The 22,396-nt window shown below is 38.2% G+C and overlaps 1 protein-coding gene and 1 long non-coding RNA gene across 7 annotated transcripts in view; one reads left to right on the top strand and one right to left on the bottom strand.

Annotated features, from left to right (window-relative positions):
• Positions 1–14,477, bottom strand: part of LOC143676913 (uncharacterized) — a 71,182-nt gene extending 56,705 nt beyond the window's left edge. Inside the window, exon 1 of the long non-coding RNA XR_013172298.1 lies at positions 14,380–14,477. This is a non-coding gene — a long non-coding RNA (uncharacterized LOC143676913). The remainder of the gene's footprint in view (positions 1–14,379) is intronic.
• Positions 1–22,396, top strand: part of LDAH (lipid droplet associated hydrolase) — a 185,092-nt gene that overhangs the window by 27,320 nt on the left and 135,376 nt on the right. For all 6 annotated transcript variants that reach the window (XM_077152180.1, XM_077152181.1, XM_077152182.1 and 3 more), the window contains exon 3: positions 11,833–11,976. In XM_077152180.1, the coding sequence (XP_077008295.1) occupies positions 11,833–11,976 (144 nt within the window). The remainder of the gene's footprint in view (positions 1–11,832; positions 11,977–22,396) is intronic.

The following is a 22,396-nucleotide window of genomic DNA, read 5'->3' as shown; positions in this document are numbered from 1 at the left end:
AATCTACAGGGCATTATGATTGTATTTTCTTTCTTATATCTTGTATCTCTTTTTCATTTTCCTGGATTAAAGATTGCCTCTTTTGTTTTCTTAGTTTTCTCTTTTAATTACTAATTTATCCTAAACCTATTCTCTAGAAGTAAAAAAAAAAAAAAAAAAGTGTTCCCAATTCCTCTTAGTAATCAGTTTCTTTTCTCCTAGATCTGTCCATACCAGAACTCTCTGTTCTTTGGCTCCATTCTGGATTGATGGCTTTTCAGGCCTCCAGTATAGCTGTCATCCTGGGGGATCCTTTCACTCTTCTCCTGGATTGGAGCCCCAGTTTCCTGAATCCCCTATTTCCATCTTTCTTGGTTTATTCCCTTGGTTTGGTGGCACACATCTTCTGGTAGCTTCCTGAGAAGAAGGACATTGGAAGTAAGCTTTTAAAGATCTAGCATATTAGGAAATAGCTTAGAATTCTAGATCGAAAATTATTTTTCCTTAGAATTTTAAGTGTATTAATAATTGTTTTCCAGGGTTCAGAACTGCTTTTGAGAAGTGTGATGGCATTCTGGTTCCTGATTTCTTGCATGTGTGCCCCACTCCACCCTCAAACTTTTGAGATTTTTCTCCTTGTACTAAGATTCTGAAATTTTATTGTGAATTTTTTGATGAAGTATTTTGGTATGGATGGTTTTTCATACATTGTTCCTGGCTTTTGTGGGCCCTTTCCTTTTACTCTAGAAACTCATCTACTTCAGTTCTAAGAGCTCTTGTTTTCCTCTCCTTTGTTTACAGTCTCCTGTTTCATGGATACAATATCATTTTCTTTGGCTTCTTGAGTTGTTGCACTTTTCATTTTGTTCCCTTTTTTTCTGTTTGTTTGCATTAGTCTTTGTCTTTTCCCAAATGTTTGTTAACCTTTTTAATCCATTTATTTTTCAAAGCAAAGCACAAAAACTTGATTGGTAGTTCTGTATTTAGGGTAAGGACTTGTGCATTGGCATGCTGGAAATGACCCACCATTCAGGCTTGCCCAGGACTGAGTGGTTTCCTGAGACATGGAAGTATGAGTGCTGAAACTGAGATGGTCGTGAGCACACTGGGACGGTTGCACCCAAGGTGAGCCTCACTCTAAGGTGATTGAGTAGTGACCCAGAATTTCATTGGGCGATTTCAACTTTATGTATCTATTGCTGTTTTTTGGATTGTTCCATTTTCCTAAGCAGGGCTTTTCCAGTCTCCTGTTTGCAGCTTGCTGATAATGTTCAGAGCTGAATGGAAGAAAGGAAGGTGGGCATTTTGCTATTTGCTAACACTTAATCTAACCATGTTCTCTGCATGGCACTACTATTCTCATCTAATTTAGGGTTTCTGATCCAAAAATCTCTCTTTTGTTTAACCTTTTTCAGGAGTGAATTTCTAGTCTATCAGGATGTAAATTTATTTTTGTAATTAAAATTAAAAATACCTAACTTTCCCAATATTTGAGTGTTACTTGATGGAGAAGAGATTTAGAAGCCAAGGAGAGGAGAAGATTACAGAGAAGTGGAAACCTTATCTTGAGCTGGAGAAAGGACATCCTCCTGAGGCTGGAAGTTAGGAGGTGAAGCTGGTTATGCAAATAGAGAAGTGTGAGGGTGGGCTTGAGGAAGGTGAAATAGTTCCTACCTTTTGACTTCTGTTTTCTTCATGAAGTAGGAGTTGAGGTAGGTCTTTTGTTGAATGAGAGTGTCAGAGGGCCCATAGGGGCCTGTGGAATGTGGTCAGCGTTTAAAATAGCCACTGTGCAGAATGGAAGGAATTGTCCACCAGACACAAGTGGATGGATTTTTGAGCAGCACAGTGACCGAACACCTGGTGAGTTGGGAATGAGGTCTGAAAGTGCAAGATTGAGCTGGAGAAGAACTATCAGATTTAGGGTGCTTTGGGATTTAACTATGTCCAGGTAACAAAAAAGATCTAGGCCTGTGTTCTTAAAGTAGCTATCAGGGCCAGCAGCATCACCTGAAACTTGTTAGAAATGCAAATTCCTGGGCCCCGCCCCTGACCACTAGCCCTGAAAGGGGGGTGGGGGTGTTAGGCGATCTGTCTGATCAGGCCCTTCAGGATGCCATGTTGCTGCTGACCCAGGGCATGGCCCTGGGAATTAGTGTTCAGGTTTAATGTGGGGGAGATTCTCTGCATTTGCATTGAGAAGTTATGTTATTACAGTGCTAGCTCAATCAATCCATCTGAATTTTGAAATCACCTACACTTGAAGTGGCATTAAAAGTGTCAGTTAAGGTCAGGGTTGTCAGCAAATGTGAGCATGTGACTGAAAAGGTGATGGATGAAAGTATTGTTAGATGGCTTGAGTCTTAATTGAAGAGGTTGCTCTCTAAGGTGAAATAATAAGCAGAGCAGGCAGCCCATTTTACTTTCCCACCCAGAAATATCTGTTCACTCACTCCGTTATTCTGGGGGCCAGGGGGACTGTTGGGAAAGTGTCTGCTCTCATCTAGGTGTGTGGGGTGTTGGGGTAGAGTGAGGCCTCTGCCGAAGAGGCTTGAGAGAGACCATCACAGGGGAGAGCGGGTTTTAGATGGCGTGAAGAGATGGTGGGAGCATTCGGTGGAGACACTGGGATGGGGAGAAACTTAAAGCTTTCATCATTTGATGTTCTCATTGTTTTATAGGGCTTTGGCAATTTCAGATCACATTTAGTTTCCTAATGTTCTTTTATGTTTTCCCTTCCTTTCTTATCGCAGTCCTTGGCGCTTTTCCTTGGGGTTCCCTAGAACTGTAGGCTGCAACCTCTCATTGGTTAGTGGGATTCAGAATTGTATTTTATTTGGAGGGAAAATTAAGGTGTTCCTAGTTCAAGGATTGTTAAACTACTACAGACACCATTTTAAACCCATTTCTGGTAGGCTGAAATAGCATTTCATTTTAAGTCACATTGTTGTAGCAGCTAGCAAAATCAATTTGCACTTTCAAGATAGTAATGATAATGAACTGTGATATATTGATATCCAACAAATTAAAAACTTTTTAATTAGTTTCATCTTTTCCAGTGAACCTTAGTTCTAAAATTTCTATGAAGTAGCAGTGTCCTTGGACGTTTAAGTAGTGAAATGAGGCAAAGAAAGGCAGTTTGAGAAGGCATTCTAGAACATAATGACTCATTATGAATCTGTAGTAATATGGGAGTAGGGGAATCAGGAAAGTGTTTTTGTGCTTTTTTTTACTGGATTTGGATTTTCTAGGTTCTCAGTTGCACCATTAAGAAAGAATCCGAAGGCACACACAGCAGAGGAAGCAAGTAGGAAATGTATTAGGTGCACGTGTAAGAGGACATGTGGGTACTCTCACAAGTAAAGAAAGACGGAGGATGAGAGGCCCCCAAACATGGGACCTTCTACTTTTATTGCTTTGCTTACTTTCCTCCCCCTTCCTCGTCTCCAGGGCAGTACCTGGTAATAGATGGTGCATTTGGGTGTGGAGGTTGGCTCCGCCCTCCTTTGTGAATGTTCTTCCTGAAGGGCTCCTTTACAGTTCTTTCCCTTTTTTCTTTTTTCCTTCTACCCTTTCTCCCTATTCTAGCCTTCCTCGCTGTGGGTACAGTGCTTAGAGAGCTCTTGGACAAGTCTTCACGAATGACCTACAGTTCTGTCCACACAACAGCCTTCTGTTTAGATGTTGTGCAATTGCCAGAAGCCCCTTGCTCATGTGGACACTCGGCAGTTTTTGCTCCCTCAGAATTAACTGGAAGACAAGAAAATAGTGGATTGCTGCAGTGTTGAGCAGAGTTTTTTTGGCAATCAGGGTCTGGAGGTGATTACCACAACCTCCTTTACATGCTGCTCAGGCATTTGACTCGTGTGTATGGTCAAGCCTGTATTTCTAACACATTCTGATAGAAATCTTTGATAAAATATTTGACTTGCGTTTCTATCTGGGAATGTTTGTAACATCCCTACACCTGGCAATATGTATATCTGATTTTAGTTGGATAAACAAGAATTTAAAAATTTTTTGTGTGGTTTCCTAACCAGGAAGTTTAGTTCATGGTTGATAAAGTGTAACATAAGCCATAACATTGAAGTGATGAAGTATGAAATGATACGTCGGCATTTTGTGTTTCACCTCCTCCTGCTCTCTCTGCCCCAAGTTGGATTTTCACGTTACCGACCATGCATTCAGTGTGAAAGGATCTGCTCTCGTGCCAGTCTGGTGCTGTTGATGCCACTAAGCTGCAAGGCACAAAGCGTTTATTTGGGGTCTTAGAGTTATAATTTGGGTAGCACAGATTCAGGTGGCAAAAAACAAATTGTGTCCTGTCTTGGTGCTTCCAGGCAAGTTTTTAAAGAAAAAGATGATTACTTGAGTTCTTTGTGATTGGTCCTTCAGTTTAGATAGTTTACTGATTTCTTTTTCTTGTTTGTTTCTGGCCTCCAGATGTCCTTAAGGTTCTGAGGAAAGTTGTTGTTTAGGGCTTTGCATGCTCAACAGTTTGTGATAGCTGGCTGAGATTTGCATAAGAGTAATCTCCAGAATGGCCTCCCAACTCTGTTTTAAATCTCTTAGCCATAGTAACTCTGTTTCACTTATAAGAAACTTAAACTTTTAGATTATATTAAGAAGAGTTTACAAAAAATAATCAAGAATAATGAGATCATCTATATTGATTAAATTTGTCTACTTATGATATGGTCATATGAGAAGTAATACACTTGGGAATGTGTTAATGTTAAATTGGAAAAGGCTGGAGGGAGTTTGCAGTAGAAGTCCTAGGGGGAAAGAGAAATAGCACACCGTAATTAGGAATACCTAAACCTGCCAGGCCTGCAGCTCCAGGCCCCCAGTGGAACAGATGTCTTTTTTATGACAGTCTCCCTGTGGGATCTTTCCTGCCCCTAGCCTCTGTTTATAATTTTGTGCTTAGTTTATTCCCTACTTGTATTTTTAATTTTTTTTTCAAATTAAAGACAACTTATGCATATACTTATATGTGATTATATAAATTTTGCTCTAGGTTTAACTGCGGGAATTTTTTTTGCTTTCTTTTCCTTTGTAGGTTGGTTTCCACTGTTTGTCTCCCTCCAGCTCCTATCAGCCCCCTCCTCAAACCATTTACCAATGTATGCATACTTGTGTGTTTTTATTTATATTCATATACACCTAAACGTATATATTAAAACATATGAAGGGATGGGGGTTAAGATGGCGGCTTAACAACGTGCGCATTTTAGTTCGTCTTCCAGAACAACTACTAAATAACCAGAAACAGTACAGAACAGCTCCTGGGGCCACGTCAGTGACCAGACACACAGCATATCCCAGTCTGGACCAGCTGGACCCGCAGCGAGCACCCCCCAGAACCGTGAGTTCCCAAAGCTGCGGCGGTCGGCGCCCTCCCCCACAGGCTACTTCCCAGAGGGGAAAGGAAAAGGACTTTACCAGCAGCAGGGACTGGGCACAATCAAACGCCAAATATGGAACTAACTAACAAATTCTGACTACTAAAAATAGGCCCCCAGCTTAGGTGAACCTGATCAAAGCAGAGGTTGCTCATTTTTGCCCTGTGCGCCAAAGGGGCAGGACTGACAGAAAACGGGGGAAAAAAAGAAGGAAACAGAGGTTTTTGTGGCTGTGTATCTACAAAGGCTTGACTGCCTCTGGATACAGCGGCAGGACTTTTCAGGCTGCAACTGCCCCAGGCATAGGCAGAAGTGAGCTCTTTTGGGGGCTTGTCTGGAGCCTGTGCCTTCCGCAGGGGAGGGGTGAAGCCCCACCCAGGTGGAATCCCTCCATCAAGGAATTCAGACACCAGGGCTTGGTAATTTGAAGCCATTAAAACCAGCCTACAACCTCTCCTCTGTCTCCACCACACCCCCAGCAAGGAGAGTCTGCCAAAGTTAAAGGTACCGCATCATCTTATGCTGGTGGGACCTGCAGTCAGACAAGCGCCACACACAAGACAGGATAAGAAAAACAGAGTCCAGAGACTTCACAGGAAAGTCTTTCAACCTCCTGGGTCTCACCCTCAGGGAAAACCGATGCAGGTGACTCTTTCCTCCTGATAGGAGGCCAGTTTGGTCTGGTAAAATCCAGCTGGGATCTATAATACCTAAGTAGAGGCTTCTAAGTGTGTGTGTGGGGGAAATACACCATACAAGCAGGGCAAGAAACAAGAAAACAAGAACTGAAAAATTCTCCTCTGTTAAACAAAACTTAAGCTAAAGGTCCAGATAAAGCTGAACGGAATGTCAAAGAATAGATAGACAACAAATTCATCCAGCAAGAAAACCCTAGATGAAAGAAGTGAAAGCAATCTCCAGAATAAACTAATTAAGGTAATTAAATGCCTAGACACCAGCAAAAAATAACAAATCATACTAGGAAAATTGAAGATATGGCCCAGTCAAAGGAACAAACCAACAATTCAAATGACATACAGGAGCTGAAACAATTAATTCAGAATATATGAAGAGACATGGAAAACCTCATCAAAAACCAAATCAACGAATTGAGGGAGGATATAAAGAAGGCAAGGAAAGAATGAAAAGAAGAAACTGAAAGTCTGAAAAAACAAATCACAGAACTTATGGGAATGAAAGACACAGTAGAAGAGATGAAAAAAACAATGGAAACCTACAATGGTAGATTTCGAGAGACAGAACATAGGATTTCTGAACTGGAGGATGGAACATCTGAAATCCAACAAGAAACAGAAACTATAGGGAAAAAAATGGAAAAATATGAGCAGGGACTCAGGGAATTGAAAGACGATATGAAGCACACGAATATACATGTTGTGGGTGTCCCAGAAGGAGAAGAGAAGGGAAAAGGAGGAGAAAAAATAATGGAGCAAATTATCACTGAAAATTTCCCAACTCTTATGAAAGATTTAAAACTACAGATCCAAGAAATACAGTGTACCCCAAAGAGAATAGATCCAAATAGACATACTCCAAGACATTTAATAATCAGAATGTCAGAGGTCAAAGAGAAAGAGAGGATCTTGAAAGCAGCAAGAGAAAAGCAATCCATCACATACAAGGGAAGCCCAATAAGACTATGCTCAAATCTCTCAGCAGAAACCATGGAGGCGAGAAGACAGTGGGATAATATATTTAAATTATTAAAAGAGAAAAACTGCCAAACAAGAATTCTATATCCAGCAAAATTGTCCTTCAAAAATGAGGGAGAAATTAAAACATTTTTAGACAAAAAAATCACTGAGAGAATTTGTGACCAAGAGACCAGCTCTGCAAGAAATACTAAAGGGAACACTAGAGACAGATACGAAGACAGAAGCGAGAGGTGTGGAGAAGAGTGTAGAAAGGAAGACTATGAGTAAAGGTAAAAAGAAGGAAAATTAGATATGACATATAAAATCCAGAAGGCAAAATAGTAGAAGAAAGTACTACCCATGCAGTAATAACACTGAATGTTAATGGATTAAACTCTCCAATCAAAAGACATAGTCTGGCAGAATGGACTAAAAAACAGGACCCATCTATATGCTGTCTCTACTCAAAGGACACGGGGCCAAGGACACAAATGAACATTTACACACCAATGTTTATAGCAGCATTATTAACAATTACCAAGAAATGGAAACAGCCAAAATGCCCATCAACAGACAGTTGACTAACCAAACTGTGACATTTACATAAGATGGAATATTATGTAGCTGTAAGACAAAATAAAGTTATGAAGTATATATATAAAAAAACAACAATAATAATGATAATTTGGGTATACAAAAACAAGATGGAACTAAAATTCTGGACAATGATAATATGTAATAACCAAGGCAATGATCTGAATTGGAGTCTCTTTTTGGGAAAAGGGTTGAGACAGATTTTGTTAACCATTTTTTTAAATGCTAAATTCTAGGAAAAATTTTGCTTTCCCTGTGTCACTAGTATCTTTGCTACCCATAGACAAAGAAATACATTTTACTCATTTAAAACTCCTTCAGCTGCCAGGAAATCTTGTCTTTACTTTGAAAAGACTATCAGTGTAAAACTTATTGGAAAAAGGAGTAAATATAAAGTTTTTCAATGCTCAAAAAAAAAAAAAAAGTTTCTTTCTCTGGTATCTTCTACCAGAACAATTTCTTCTAACATATGTCTTGGTGAGCAATTTAATCACAAAATGGGCAGTTCGCAGAAATGTGCCCCAGGCCTCACTGTGGAAAACAATCACCACACTTGTTGTAGGAAGATTATCCCGATAAACCTTTGTTTATCGCCTTCTAACCTCACATCTGGTGAAGATCTATTGAGGGCAATCATCTCACTCGCCAGTAAGGTGAACTAAATGATTTCAAACATCTCTTTCATATTTTCTTGATCGTCTGTAGGAATGATGGCTGGCTTCCCCATTTCTCCAGGACCTTAATGAGCTTTTGTACCACCGCTAGAACATCTCCAGCAGGAAATCCTCTTTCCTTTTTCATCATATTTGTTGCATTCACCGAAGTAAAGCAGCAGGAACAAATCCAAGAGCACCCAAATCAAGGAGGTGGCTAAGACCACCTTGAAATGTGCAAATTTTCTCTTGGCACTTTAAGACAAAGGCAAAATTTAAAAATGTATATATACATATCTAAATATACAAATGGCATGAAAATCATTCCAGTCCAGTTTCATCAGAAAATATGTTCATAACCGGGGTCCGTGCGTGGCGGCGGCGAGGGTGCTGAGTCCCGCAGGGACAGGGGCAGGGGCAGCATGTCCCGCGGGTGACACCCTCCGGCCGCCTTCCGCCCCGCAGCCTCCTGGCCCGCTGGGCTGTATGACCTTTGCCTCCTCACTGTGCATGGAAATGTTAACTTGTGCCCACTGCGCCGGGCACATGTTGTGATGTGCTTATCACAACATCTGGAACAATTAAAGACAAGGACTGTCGGTCACTCCCATAATGGAGACAAGCCAACTATGGAAACTGGACAGAAGTCTCCCTGAGATGATCTGCCTCCATTCCTCTAATTCTGATAAAAAACAGATTTATTTCTAATTTCATCTTTGCATGACATTGAACACCGGTGTGAAGGTAATGCCCTCTCCATATGGTTAACATCTATTAGCTCCTGAGATCGCTAACCTCTCGCACATTAATTAATGGCCATTCAATCCACAAGCCACTCTCTGTTGAATGTCAACTGATGTGACTAAATCCATGAAGTCGGATCATCTTTGTGGTCAGTGGAAGAAAGAGAGGGGAGTGGTAGAAGAGGGGACGGAGGGAGAGACAGAGGGAGGAACAGAGAGAGGGATAGAGGTAGAGGAAGAGAGAGGAGTTGGAGGAGAGGGATGAGGAGGAAAGGGAAAAGAACTGGGGGAAAAAGTAAGAAAAAAAATTCCTGATCTTTCAAACCTGAAAACTGATCTTTTAAGCAACAGCCTGTTTTAAAGATCTACTGCCTCCTTTGAGAGTTATCTGCGGTTTCAACAGTCTCACCCACCTGCTGCATTGAAACCTGTCACTCTGTATAACACCCCAGAATTCTGGTGGTGTCAACATGTGTCATTTTGTTGTTTCATGAGGAGAGATGCCACTTCCTCTTTTTTAATTTTCAGCATTTACTTTCTGTTTGCCTTTGTATGTTACTTCTCCATGGCAGCTTACTTTTACGTTCCAGGAATATTAAAAGTGAGCATGATATTCAGAAAAAAAAAACATATGAAGGGATGGTTTACCAAATCTGGGGATCATATTATATATATTTTTCTGCATTCTGCTTCTTCTACTGAACAGTACTGAGTAGAGATCCCTTCCTGTTAGCTGAAAGACCTCTGAATCAGTCCTGTTAATGCCTGGATAGCATTCCAGGGTGGTGGTATCATAGCATTTTCAGCATTTCCTTATTTCCAGTATTTTTTTGGTTGTTGTTTTTTTTTTTTTTGTCAGACAGTAAACGTTTTCAAACATATGCCTTTATTGACTGGGATTTTTACATCTGTGATATACATTTCCAAGTGAGGAATGTATGGATCAAAGTATTTTAAAATTTTAATAGCTAGATTATTTCCAGAAAGGTTGTTGCTTCACATTTCTACTTAAAAATGTTTGCAAATGTTCTTTTCCCTCATCCTTTTGCCCTGATACCTGTTAGGCACCACAGTGCAATAATTTCTGGAGGATTGCTTTCTTGTTCTGGCTCTGTCAGTTGTTTGCTTTAGGACCATGGGCAGTTATTTCTTCATTTGTAAAAGGAGGTTATAATATAATATAACTAATATAAAATAGAAACGGGAAGATTTCACCAAGTTCAGGCATGTGAAGTGTTTAGAGGCACACATGGCACAGCAAAGTGCACACTGAATGCTGGCAGTTACCAGTAGTTTTAAAACTTTTTGCCAATCTGATAAAACAGAATGCTGTCTCACTTTTACTTTAGTTTGCATTTTCCCGGCTCCTGTGAGTTTGAGCATCTTTTCATATGTTTGTTGGTATTTTGGATTTTTGTTCTCTGAGTTGTGCAATTTTCTATAGATGTGTCTGTATTACGAATGTATATGTCCATTCATATAGATTATAGAACTCAATCCTTATTCTATCGTCTGCTTTTCAAGTATTGCTTCCAAATCTATAATTTGGAAATTTCCATTTCTTTATTTGCAAAATAGAAGTATTAAATTTTTATGTACTCAGATATGTGTTGACTAAGCTGTCCCTTGCACCCAGATTGTATACACAGTGCTCTGAGTTTTCTTGAAAAATTATTTAATGTTCCAGAGCTTACACGTAAGCCTTTAATCCATTTATAATTTATTTTTGTGTGTAGTATAAGCTGGGTCTACTTTTTCCTTCTAGATAGATAATCAGTTTTACCAGCAAAATTATGCAATTATTTTCTCATGAAATTAAATAAACAGACAAAACCTTTTGCCATATATTAACTTATTTTATATACATGAATGTATTTCTTCTCTCTTCTCTTCCAGTAATCTGTTTCACTGTGCTGATACTACGAATGATTTAGTTACAGCAGCTTAAAGAATGTTCTTACTTGTGGTAAATCAAAAACACCTATTGAGAGTCTGACTAATTGCATTACATTTATATATTGTGTTGAAGAACTGATGTTTCCGTGATTTGTCTTGCAGTTAAAAAAAAATGATATGCCTTTCCGTTTAGTTGGTTTTATTGTATTATATCTTTTTATAAAATATTTTATTTTTATATGGATTTGGACCTTTGTAGTTAAATTTATTTCTCGATATTTTTTAATTCTTTTTGCCATTGTTAATGGAGTGTTTTTCCAGTTTTCATTTCTGTGCTTGTTATAACTGAATTTTTTCAGCTAGTTTACTGAATTCTCTTAATTTGCATATTTTCTAGGTATACAGTTATATAATAAAAATAGTAGATTTAAGACCTAGTGATTGAATAAAGGAAGAAGAAAATACTATGATGATAATTTATGGATGCAGATAGAATTAGTATCTCTGTAGACCAGGATATCCTACTGCTTTTAAGTAGCCTTTTTCTTGGCTTGGCCCTTTCCCTTCCTGCCATCTCTGAACTGTTTCCTGGAGCTTTGAGAAGCATGTTGTGGGTTGTGTAAAGCTTCTGAGGAAGAAGGGAGCCCCTGAGCTTCCCATTCTGCCAGCTTGACGGGGGGGCGGGGGGGCTTGAATATACGTTAATTGGTTTTTGAAGGTTAAAACAACCCTGAATTTTTGGAATAAGTCCCAGTTGTCATTATGTATTATCCTTTTATTATATTGTTTGATTCAATTTAGAGATGGTTTTAGAGATAGTTCTATTTTTTTTTTTCCTTCAGTCTAGCCGTTGCCTTGTGTGGGTTTATTGCTTTGGTTAATCTAAAGTCTGTGTTTCTTTTCTTAGGTAATCCAGGTTTTTCTGCCTTCTATGTGCCATTTGCAAGAGCTTTGTACTCTTCAATAAACGGATGCTTTCCAGTTTGGATTATCAGTCATGCTGGGCATGTCTGTGTCCCCAAAGACAAGAAGATTCTTACAACCGTGGATGGTATGTCCTTGATAATGTCTACTTTGCTTTGCAGTGACTGGATGTCCCTGTTTTCAGAAAGCCTGCTCTAAGAAAAGGAGTCACACTTACGGAAGCCTATAAAAGGCAGGCCAGCTGGAGCGAGAAATAAGACTCCATGTGATAGACACTAGGAAGCCTTTTAAATGGAGGAAGTAGTACATGGGGAGATGCAAATTTCTTCCTTTTAGTTTATGACAATTCTTTCCTGTTCACTCTTCAAAAAATATAGAGGGGCAACTAATTCAATAGGCTGAGCCCTCAATCTTGGGGCTCACCCCTATGAAGCTTATTCCTACAAAGGAGAAGCTAAGCCTACTGATAATTAGGCCTAAGAGTTATCCTCGGAAAACCTCTTTTGTTGCTTGGATGTGGCCTGTCTCTCTGTAAGCCAACTTGGCAGTTGAACTCACTGCCCTTCCCTCTTCATGGGACATGATTCCCAGGAGTGCAGATCTCCCTAGCTCGGTGAGAACTGAATTCCAGGGCCCGGCTTCTTGACCAAAATAGGGAAGAGAGGAATGAGACAAAATAAAGCCTCAGTGGCTGAGAGATTTCAAATAGTTGAGAGCTTATCCTGGAGGTATTATATAGATATCCCTTTTTGGTTTATAGTGTATTGGGGTGGCTAGAGGGAAGTACCTGAAACCATTGAAGTGTGTTCCAGTAGCCTTGACTCTTGAGGAAGATTGTATCACTATATAGCTTTTACAGTGTGACTGTATGATTAAGAAACCTTGTGTCTGATGCTCCTTTTATCCAGGATATGGACAGATGAGTTAAAATATATATATTTTATATAAAATAAAATAAATGAAAAATCCATATATATGGATAAAAATAAATAGGGGGATATTAAGGGTAAAAATTGGGTAGTTTGAAATACTGGTGGTCAGTGAGAGGGAGGGGTAAGACGTATGATATGTATTCTAGTTTGGAAGCTACCAGAATACTAGAAATGGAACAGCTTTTAAAAAGGTAAAATTTATTAAGTCGCAAGTTTACAATTCTAAGGCCATGAAAATGCCCAAATTAAGGCATCAGCCAGAAGTTGCCTTCATTCAGGAAAAGCTGATGCTGTCTGGAACAGCTCTGTCATTTGGGAAGTCATGTGGCTGGCAGTTTCTGGAGTATTTCAGTTTTGGGCATCTGTCTCAGTTGGGAAGGCACATGGTGACGTCTGCATCTGTTAACTTTCTTTCCTCATTTCATAAGGTTTTCTTGGGGGCTCCTTCCTTCCACAACTCCTAAGATCTCTGACTTTGTGGGCTGTCTTGGCAATGTGGGTTCTGCTAGCTTTATAGCTTTTTCCAGAATGGTTCCCTCTTAAAAGGTTCCAGTAAGCAATGCCAACTTGAATGGGTGGAGACACAACTCCATGGAAACCATCTAAGAAGTTACCACCCACAGTTGGGTGGGTCACATCTGCATGGAAACAATCTAAAAGAGCCCACCCAGCAATATTGAATGAGGATTAAAGGACATGGCTTTTCTGGGGTACACAATAGCTTCAAACTAGCACAGTATAGTGTCTATTTTAAAAATAGATGGGATTTGGAGTGTGATGGTAGTTCAGTGGTAGAATTCTCACCTGCCATGCAGAAGATCCAGGTTCAATTCCTGACTCATGCATTACCCACCCCCACACCCACCAAAAAAAGAAACAAACAAACCCACAAAAATGAAACAGACAAAAAATTCAACAAATGGTGCTACAATAATGGGATACTCACATGGAAAAAGAATGAAATGTGACCCCCACCATACAGTATACAAAAAGAAGAATAGATAGGATTCCCTAGTACTTTCAGCACTTTTTGTAATATCTTAGGGTTTTTGGCAAGTCTGAAGTAATCCTCTGAGAATTGTAGCACCAAGAAGTATAGTTTTAGTTCTTTTTTTCTATAACAGTGAATGTAGCTTAAACTTTAGTTGAATAATTACATTTAGATTCTGAAATTTTTTTTACCCTTTATTGGTTTCTTATTACCTATTCAGAAATTTTAATTGGCATGTATTATACCCCAAGAAAACACTTAGTGGAAAATGGTTTCAGTAAGTACAGAGATATAATTTGTAACAAGTACGAAACAAGATGAGGGGACAGATAGGTATATCAACAGTGAGGGTGTATGCTTTTTAAGTCATTAGTATCAAATCAGAAATGATAGTCAGATATTTAGGATGTTAAATTTTAACCACATGGTAACCACAAGGAATATATATATATATATATATATATATATATATATATATATATATATATAAGCAATGTATCCATATAGAAAAGAGATGAGACACAATATAATAAAAATACAAAAAAAATCAAATAAATATAAAAGTAGGCATCAGAAGAATTGAAGGACAAAAAAGGTTAAGACTTACAGACACTAATTGGCAAACTGTCAGAAGATAAATTGATAAAGAGGTCAGTTCAACAAGAAGACATAAAATTATAAATACATATACACCTCAGAGCAGAGCTCCAAAATGTATGAAGCAGATGCTGACACATAAAAGGAGAAACTGATGGTTCTAAATATGTCATAGGAGACTTTTATTACATCCCTTTCAATAATGGATAGAACATGTAGAGAAAAAAATCAGTAAGGAAATACAAGACTTGAATGATTCTCTAAACACACTAGACATACAAACATATATAGAACACTTCGCCCTGCAGTAACAATGTACATTGTTCTCTAGTGCACATGGATCATTCTCTGATGGCTCATATGTCAGGTCACAAAACAAATCTCAATAAATTAAAAATTTATTTTTAATCAGTGTATCTTCCCTGACCACAATGGAATAAAGTCAGAAATCGATAACAGAGGGAAAATTGCAAAATTCACAAATATATGGAAATTAAACAGTGTACTCAAACAACCAGTGGGTTAAAGAGAAAATCACAGTGTGTAAATCAGGAAATATCTTGAGGTGAATGAAAATTAAAATACAACATACCAGTATATATGGGATGCAGCAAAGGCAGTGCTGAGAGGGAAATTTATAGCTCTAAATATTTACTTAAAAAAGAAGATTTCAAATCAGAAACCTAACCTCAAAACTGGAAGAACCAGAAAAAGGACAAACTAAACCCAAAGCAAGAGGAAGAAGTAAATAGCAAAGATTAGAGTGGAGAGAAATGAAATGGAAAACAAAAAATAATGGAGACAATCAACAAAGCCAGAAGTTGATTGTTTGAAAGATCAACAAAATCTACAAACCTTTAGCTAGATTGACAAAGAGAAAAAAGAGAAAAAAATGCAAATAACAAAATCAAAAGTGAAAAGGGGAGGTATTATTACCAACCCCTCTGAAATAAAAAGGATTATAAGTGGATACTATGAACAACTGTATGCCAAAAAATTAGATGACCTGTATGAAATGGACAAATTCTTAGAAACACACAAACTATTTGGCTCAAGAGGAAATGGGAACATTTTAACAAACAAACATTTCAGCAATTTCAGTCGTTAAAAATTTGCCAACAAAGAAAAACCCTGGACCTGATGGCTTCACAAGGGAGTTGTACAAAATATTTCAAGAATCTGTCATGTACCCCAGAAAAGCCATCTTTTAATCCTGCTCTGATCTTGTAGGAGTAGCCTTTTTTTTTTTTTTAATTCTGATTCAGTTCTGCAGTGTGAGACTTTTGACTAGATTATCTCCATGGAGATGTAGCATGCCCAATCGTGAGTGTGACTTTTTTTGGTTTTGTGTTTTTAAACTCTTTATTGTATATATAACATATATATATATATATATATATATAAAGCAAAGAAAGAAAAAAGGAAACTTTTCAAAGTGCACTTCAAAAAGTAGATACAGAACAAATCCCAGAGTTTGTCACAGACCACCATTCCATCATCTCAAATTTTTCCTTCTAGCTGCTCCAGAACACTGGGACATCACAATATTTTGTCATCACACTTGACTTTTTTGTGAAAAATAGCATATATACAAAAAAGCAAAAATTTCAAAGCACATCACAACAGTTAGTTGTGAAACAGATTTCAGAGTTTCATATGGGTTACAATTCCATAATTTTAGGTTTTTACTCCTAGCCAACACTAAGGTACTGGAGACTATAAATATCAATATAATGATTCAGCAATCATACTCATTTGTTAAACCCTACCTTCTCTATATAATGATCTTTCTCTCACTCTTTAGGAGTGTTCGAGCTATACCCATTCTAACTTTTTCATATTGCTAGAGGCTGTTGATAATATGGGATGGGGGATGGAATTAGTTGATGTTCTGAAAAGGCTGGCCCCTCTATATTTCAGGACTTATGTGGTCCAGGGACCCATCTGGAGGTTGTAGATTTCTGGAAAGTCACCCTAGTGCATGGGACCTTTGTAGAGTCTTTTATAATGCCGTAGTTTTTCTTTAGGATTGGCAGAAATGGTTTTGGTTGGAATTTGACTAGCTATGGTAGGTAGCAATGTCTAACTGAAGCTTGCGTAAGAGTGACTCCCAGAGTAACCTCTTGACTCTATTTGAACTCTTTCAGCCACTGATACTTTGTTACATTTCTTTCCTCCTTTTTGGTCCAGGTGGCATTATTGACCCCACAGTGCCAAGACCAGGCTCATCCCTGGGAGTCATCTCCCATGCTGCCAGGAAGACTTTCACCCCTGGATATCATGTCCCATGTAGTGGGGAGGGCAATGATTTCACTTGCAGAGTTGAGCTTAGAGAAAGAGAGGCCACATCTGAGCAACAAAAGAGGTCCTCTGGAAGTAACTCTTCGGCACACCTATAGGTAGGCTAAGCTTCTCCACTAAATACATAAGCATCACAAGAGCAGACCTCAAGAGCAAGGCCTTGACCTATCAATTTGGGTATCCCTAATGTTGGACACAGTATTAGTGGTTTCCCCAGTGTTAAGGTTTAATAGTTCCATATTTTTTCTCCCGTCCCTCAAAGGACTTTGACAATACTTTTGGATTTTCTACTTAATATACTCTAAGATGTATACAGGCATTACATTAAGCTACACAGAATTAAAAGCCCTCATTCTTCTTCTGGGCTCCCTGTGTTTGGATAGTTTAAATGATCTATGCAGACAGGTTGAGTTAGATTATGTGCTACAAAAAATTTAGGTTCTAGACAAAATAAACCTTTCTTCCCTTGTCTCAAAGAGTAGGTGAAGTTCCAAAATACAGACAATGTCTTCCTTACCCCTGAGCTCTGAATTACCTTAATCTTGCCCTAATAGACTTCGTTCTTATCTCTAAATACCAGGTATACAAATATAAAACAGCCTCTCAAAAATCCATAAGTACCAATTACTGCTCTGAACTAAATGTGACTGCTATAAGAGCTTACAATCTTGGCCCCAGTTTTCTTATAAGTATTTTTTATATGAGACCATACAATACTTGCTTTTTGGTTTTTGGCTTATTTTGCCTCACCAAATGTCCCACAGGTTCATTCACAATGTTGCATGCCTGACAACTTCCTTCCTTTTTATAGCAGCAGAATTTCAATCATATGTATATAACATCATTCACCATTCTACCTCTCAGTAGATTCAGCCAACCCCATCTAATGGGCCTCATGTATAACTTCCAAAGTCAACAGTCCATCAGTACTCTCAATTTTAGATAATTTCATTGTTCCCAAGAGAAGGATAACTAATAATCAGCAAATAAAAGGTCTGAACTTCCCCCTAACTCTTGCCCCTCCACCCATCATTTACCCCTGGTATTGCTGTGGTATTGTGTTGATGTTTTCCTGTTAAACATAGTCCATATCATGCAATAGCAGTTTTCCCCTGTACCCTGAAATTATACACTCTTTGTACAGGATTCTGGCTATTGATACCCAGTTCTACTATGCTCATTTATTGAAAAAACTGTTTTGTCCCAGTTCAGTGGATTTGGGGGCCTTGTCCAAGATCAGTTGACCTTAGATTTGGCAGTCTATTTCTGTGCTCTCAGTTTTATTCTATTGGTCAATATTTCTATCTTTGTGCCAGTATCATGCTGTTTTCATCACTGTGGCTTTATAATAAGTTTTAAAATTGAGCAGCATTAATCCTCCAGATACGGCCTTTTGGTTGGGTGGAGATGTGATACCATCCATTCCAGGTGGAGCTTGATTAAGTTACTGGAATACTTTAAAAGAAGGAACATTTTGGAGAGAGCAGAAGTCACGGAGCCGGCAGAAGTTTCAGAGCAGAACAGACAAAGATGCTAACACTTGGAGGACAGAGACAGTGATTATGGCAGTGCTTAGAGCCCAGCAGATGTTGCTATGAGATGTTAAGCCAGCCAGAACCTGAAGGGTATCTGATTGGAAAGGAGAAGTAAAACATTCACTGCTTGCAGATAACATGACCCGATATATTAAAAAAACCCCAAAAATCAACAACAAAAAACTATTATAGAGCTAATAAACTAATTCAACAAAATGGCAGAGTACGAGATCAACACACAAAAATCCGTAGTGTTTCTATACACTAGTAATGAGCGAGCTAAGGAAGAAATCAAGAAAAAATTTCCTTTTACAATAGCAACTAAAAGATTCCAATTTCTAGGAATTAATTTAAGCAAGGATGGAAAGAACTTGTATATAGAAAACTAGAAAACATTGTTAAAGAAAAACAGAAAAGACCTAAATAAATAGAAGCACATTCTATGCTCATGAATTGGAAGATTAAATATTGTTAAGATGTCACTTCTGCCCAAGTGATTTACAGAGCCGCGAGCATGGCAGTGTCTGCTTGCTTTCTCTCCATACTTCTTGTTTCATGAAGCTCCCCCAGGGGGATTTTCCTTCTTCATCTCCAAAGGTCACTGACTGGTGGACTCTGTCTTCATGCTCTAAAAGGAACTCTCTCCAAAATGTTTCCTCTTTTAAAGGATTCCAGTCAAGGCCCACCTGGAATGGGTGGAGTCACATCTCCCTCTAATCAAAAGTAAATACCCGCAGTCAGGTGGGTCCCATCTCCATGGGAACAATCAAAAGCTCACAGCCAACAATATTGAATACTGAATGACTTTTCTGGGGTCCACCACAGAGTCAAACCAGTATACCAAGTTATAAGAAAAGAATGAAATCAGAGCATTCACACTTCCTGACTTTAAAAATCCTTTATTACAAAGCTGCAAAGGTCAAAACATCATACTGCTGGCAAGAGGATGGATATATAGACCAATTGAATTGAATTGAGAGTTTAGAAATAGACCTTCACATCTATGGCCAATTGATTTTTGACAAGGCTGCCAAATACACTCAATTGGAAAATGATAGTCTCTTCAACAAATGGTACTGGGAGAGAGAACTGGATATCCACGTGCAGAAGAATGAAGGAGGACCTCTTTCTCATGCCATATACAAAAACTAAGTTGAAATGAATCAAAGACCTAAATATAAGAACCAGGACTATAAAACTCCTGGAAGAAAATGTAGGAAAACATCTTTAGGATCTTATGTTAGGCAATGGTTTCTTAGACTTTACATTCAAAGCATAAGCAATGAAAGAAATAATAGATAAATGTGATCTTCCCAAGGTACAAACTTTTTTTGCCTCAAAGGACTTTGTCATGAAAGTGCAAAGAAAACCTACTCAATGGAAGAAAATATTTGGAAACCACAAATCTGATAAGGGTTTAATATTCAGAATATGTACAACTCAACAATAAAAAGACAAGCAACCCAATTAAAAATGGGCAAAAGACTTGAATAGACATTTCTCCAAGGAAGATGCACAAATGGCTCTAAAGCACATGAAAAGATGTGCAGCATCACTAGCTATTAGGGAAATGCAAATTTAGACTACAATGAGATATTATTTCATACCTGTAGAATGGTTACTATTTAAAACACAAAAAACTACAAGTTTTGGAGAGGATGTACACTAATAGAACACTCTAGGGCAACCTCAAAATTTTTTTTTTAAGTTGGTAATTGATATGTTAAAAGAGGATAGAAAATGGAAGCATATAAAATACTTAGTTAAAACCAGAGAAGGCGGAAGAAGAAGGGAAGATTTAAAAGTGGTGGTGTCCAAGTATAGCAAAAAGAAAACTTATAAAAATGGTAGATGTTAATCCATGTATATCAGTAATCACTTTTAATGTGAATGGTCTTAAATAAAGCAATTAAAAGACAGATTTTCAGTGTAGATTAAAAAACAAGACAACTGTATATTGTCTACAGGAATTTCACTTTGAATATAAAGACTCAGAAATGTTAAAAGTAGAGATGGAGAAAGATCTGCCATGTTAACTTTAAGAAAACTGGAATAGCTATATTAATTTCAGACAAAGCAGACTTCAGAACACAGGAAATTATTAAGAATAGAAGCGGGGGTGAGCCACAGTGGCTCAGCAGGCAAGAATGCTTGCCTGCCATGCTCGAGGACCCGGGTTCGATTCCTGGTGCCTGCCCATGCTTAAAAAAAAAAAGAATAGAAGGGGTATTACATAATGATGAAGGGGTCAGTTCTCCAGGAAAACATGACAGTCCTTAATGGTTGCCTAACCATAATGGTCAAAATATGAGAGGCAAAAACTGATAGAACTACAAGGGTAAATAGTCAAATCCATCGTTATGGTTGGAGGTTTCAGCGCCTTCTTGGAGTAATTCATAGACCCAGCAGGTAGGAAATCATTAAGGACATAGTCAAATTGAATATGAATAGACCATCCATGATCTGAATCCAATGGACATTTACAGAATACTTCATCCGGCAGCCACAGAATGTATACAGTCTGCTCAAGCCAACCACAGGCATTCAGTAAGACCACATCTGTGCCATAAAACACAGCTTAACAATTTTAAAAGAATAGAAATCAGGCAAAGTATATCCTTTTTAAATTTACATTTTCACCATTTTTGTTAATTTTGTCAAATGGTTATTTAGTGCCTCCTCCACCCCCATGTGAAATTATACTGTTAGACAACAATGGAATTCAACTAGAATCAATAATAGAAATGTAGCTGGAAAATCCCCAAATATTTGGAGATTAAACAACACATTTCTAAATAACACATGGATCAAAAAAATGTCTGAAAATAAATGTAAAAATATTTTTAACTGCATGAAAATGAAGATACAGCTAACCCAAATTTGCAGGCAGTGCTTAGAGATAAATTTGTAGGATTGAATGCATATATTAGTAAAAAAGAAGGATCTGAAATCAGTAATCTAATCATAGAGAACAGAGCAATGTGCTAGTTTCCTAGTGTTGTCATATCAAATTACTATGAACTTCAGTGGCTTAAAACAAAAGAAATGTGTATGCTCTTGTGATTTTGGAGGCCAGAAGTGTAAAATCAAGGTGTTAGCAGGCCATGCTCCTTCTGAAGGCTCTAGGGGGGTCTGGGAAAAAATTCTTGCCTCTGCCAGCTTCTCATGACTCCAGCTATCCTTGAGTTTTGGCAGCAAAACTCCAAAGCTCTGAACAAGTACCTTACCAAAGAAGATAAATGGCAAAAAAGCATATGAAAAAATGTGCAACATCATTTGTCAGTAGGGGATTGCAAGTTAAAACAACGTGGTATCAATATATACTTATTAGAATGCAGATGTCCAGGTGATAACACCAAATGCTGTTGAGGGTGCAGAGCAGGACTCTCATCCAGTGTTGGTGGGAATGCAAAACCGGTTTAGCCATTTGGAAGACAGTTTGACACTCTCTTATCCTACGACTTAACAAATGCATTTCTAAGTATATACCTAATTGTGTTGAAAACATATGCCATGCAGAAGCCTGCACATAATCACTAAGATAGAATAACCAAGATTCTCTTCAGTAGGTGAATGGATTAACAAATTGTGGTACATCTAAATAATGGAATATTATTCAGCAATCAAAAGAAATGCATGAAATGACCTGGAAGAACATTAAATGCACATTTTATGTGAACGTGACAAATGATTCCAGCAATATGACATTCTAGAAAAGACAAAACTATACAGACAGTTAAAAAATCCGTGGTTGCCAGTAGTTCAGGGGACGTGGGGACAGCGATGAATAGGTGAAAAAGGATTTTTAGGGCAGTGAAACTATTATGTGTGATATTGTAATGGTGAAAACATTATATTTTGACAATACCTATGAAACCTAACAGCACAAAGGGTGAACCTTAAAGTGTGTATGTGTGTTTAAATCCTGACTTCCCTAAGCATGACTTAGGAGGTCATGGCATCCCAGGATAAAATGCAGACTATGGCAAGAGGACCTACAAGTTCATATAATAACCCCAATGAAGAGGTTAGGGTAACAGGTGCTGACTGAATTTTGGAAGTGAGTGGAGTGTGTAAGACTAAGGGTTAAAAGAGTGCATTTGAGTACTGTACTTCCAAAAGCTGCCAGCTACCCTGGTCTATTATTGGAATCTGGCAAGAGAAGAGCTAAGCCAAGGACAGGATCTAGAA

The sequence above is a fragment of the Tamandua tetradactyla genome, chromosome 3 (assembly GCF_023851605.1).
Source record: "Tamandua tetradactyla isolate mTamTet1 chromosome 3, mTamTet1.pri, whole genome shotgun sequence".
NCBI lineage: Eukaryota > Metazoa > Chordata > Mammalia > Pilosa > Myrmecophagidae > Tamandua > Tamandua tetradactyla.
Note: the sequence above shows the minus strand (reverse complement) of the source record. Positions and strands in the feature narration are given on the sequence as shown.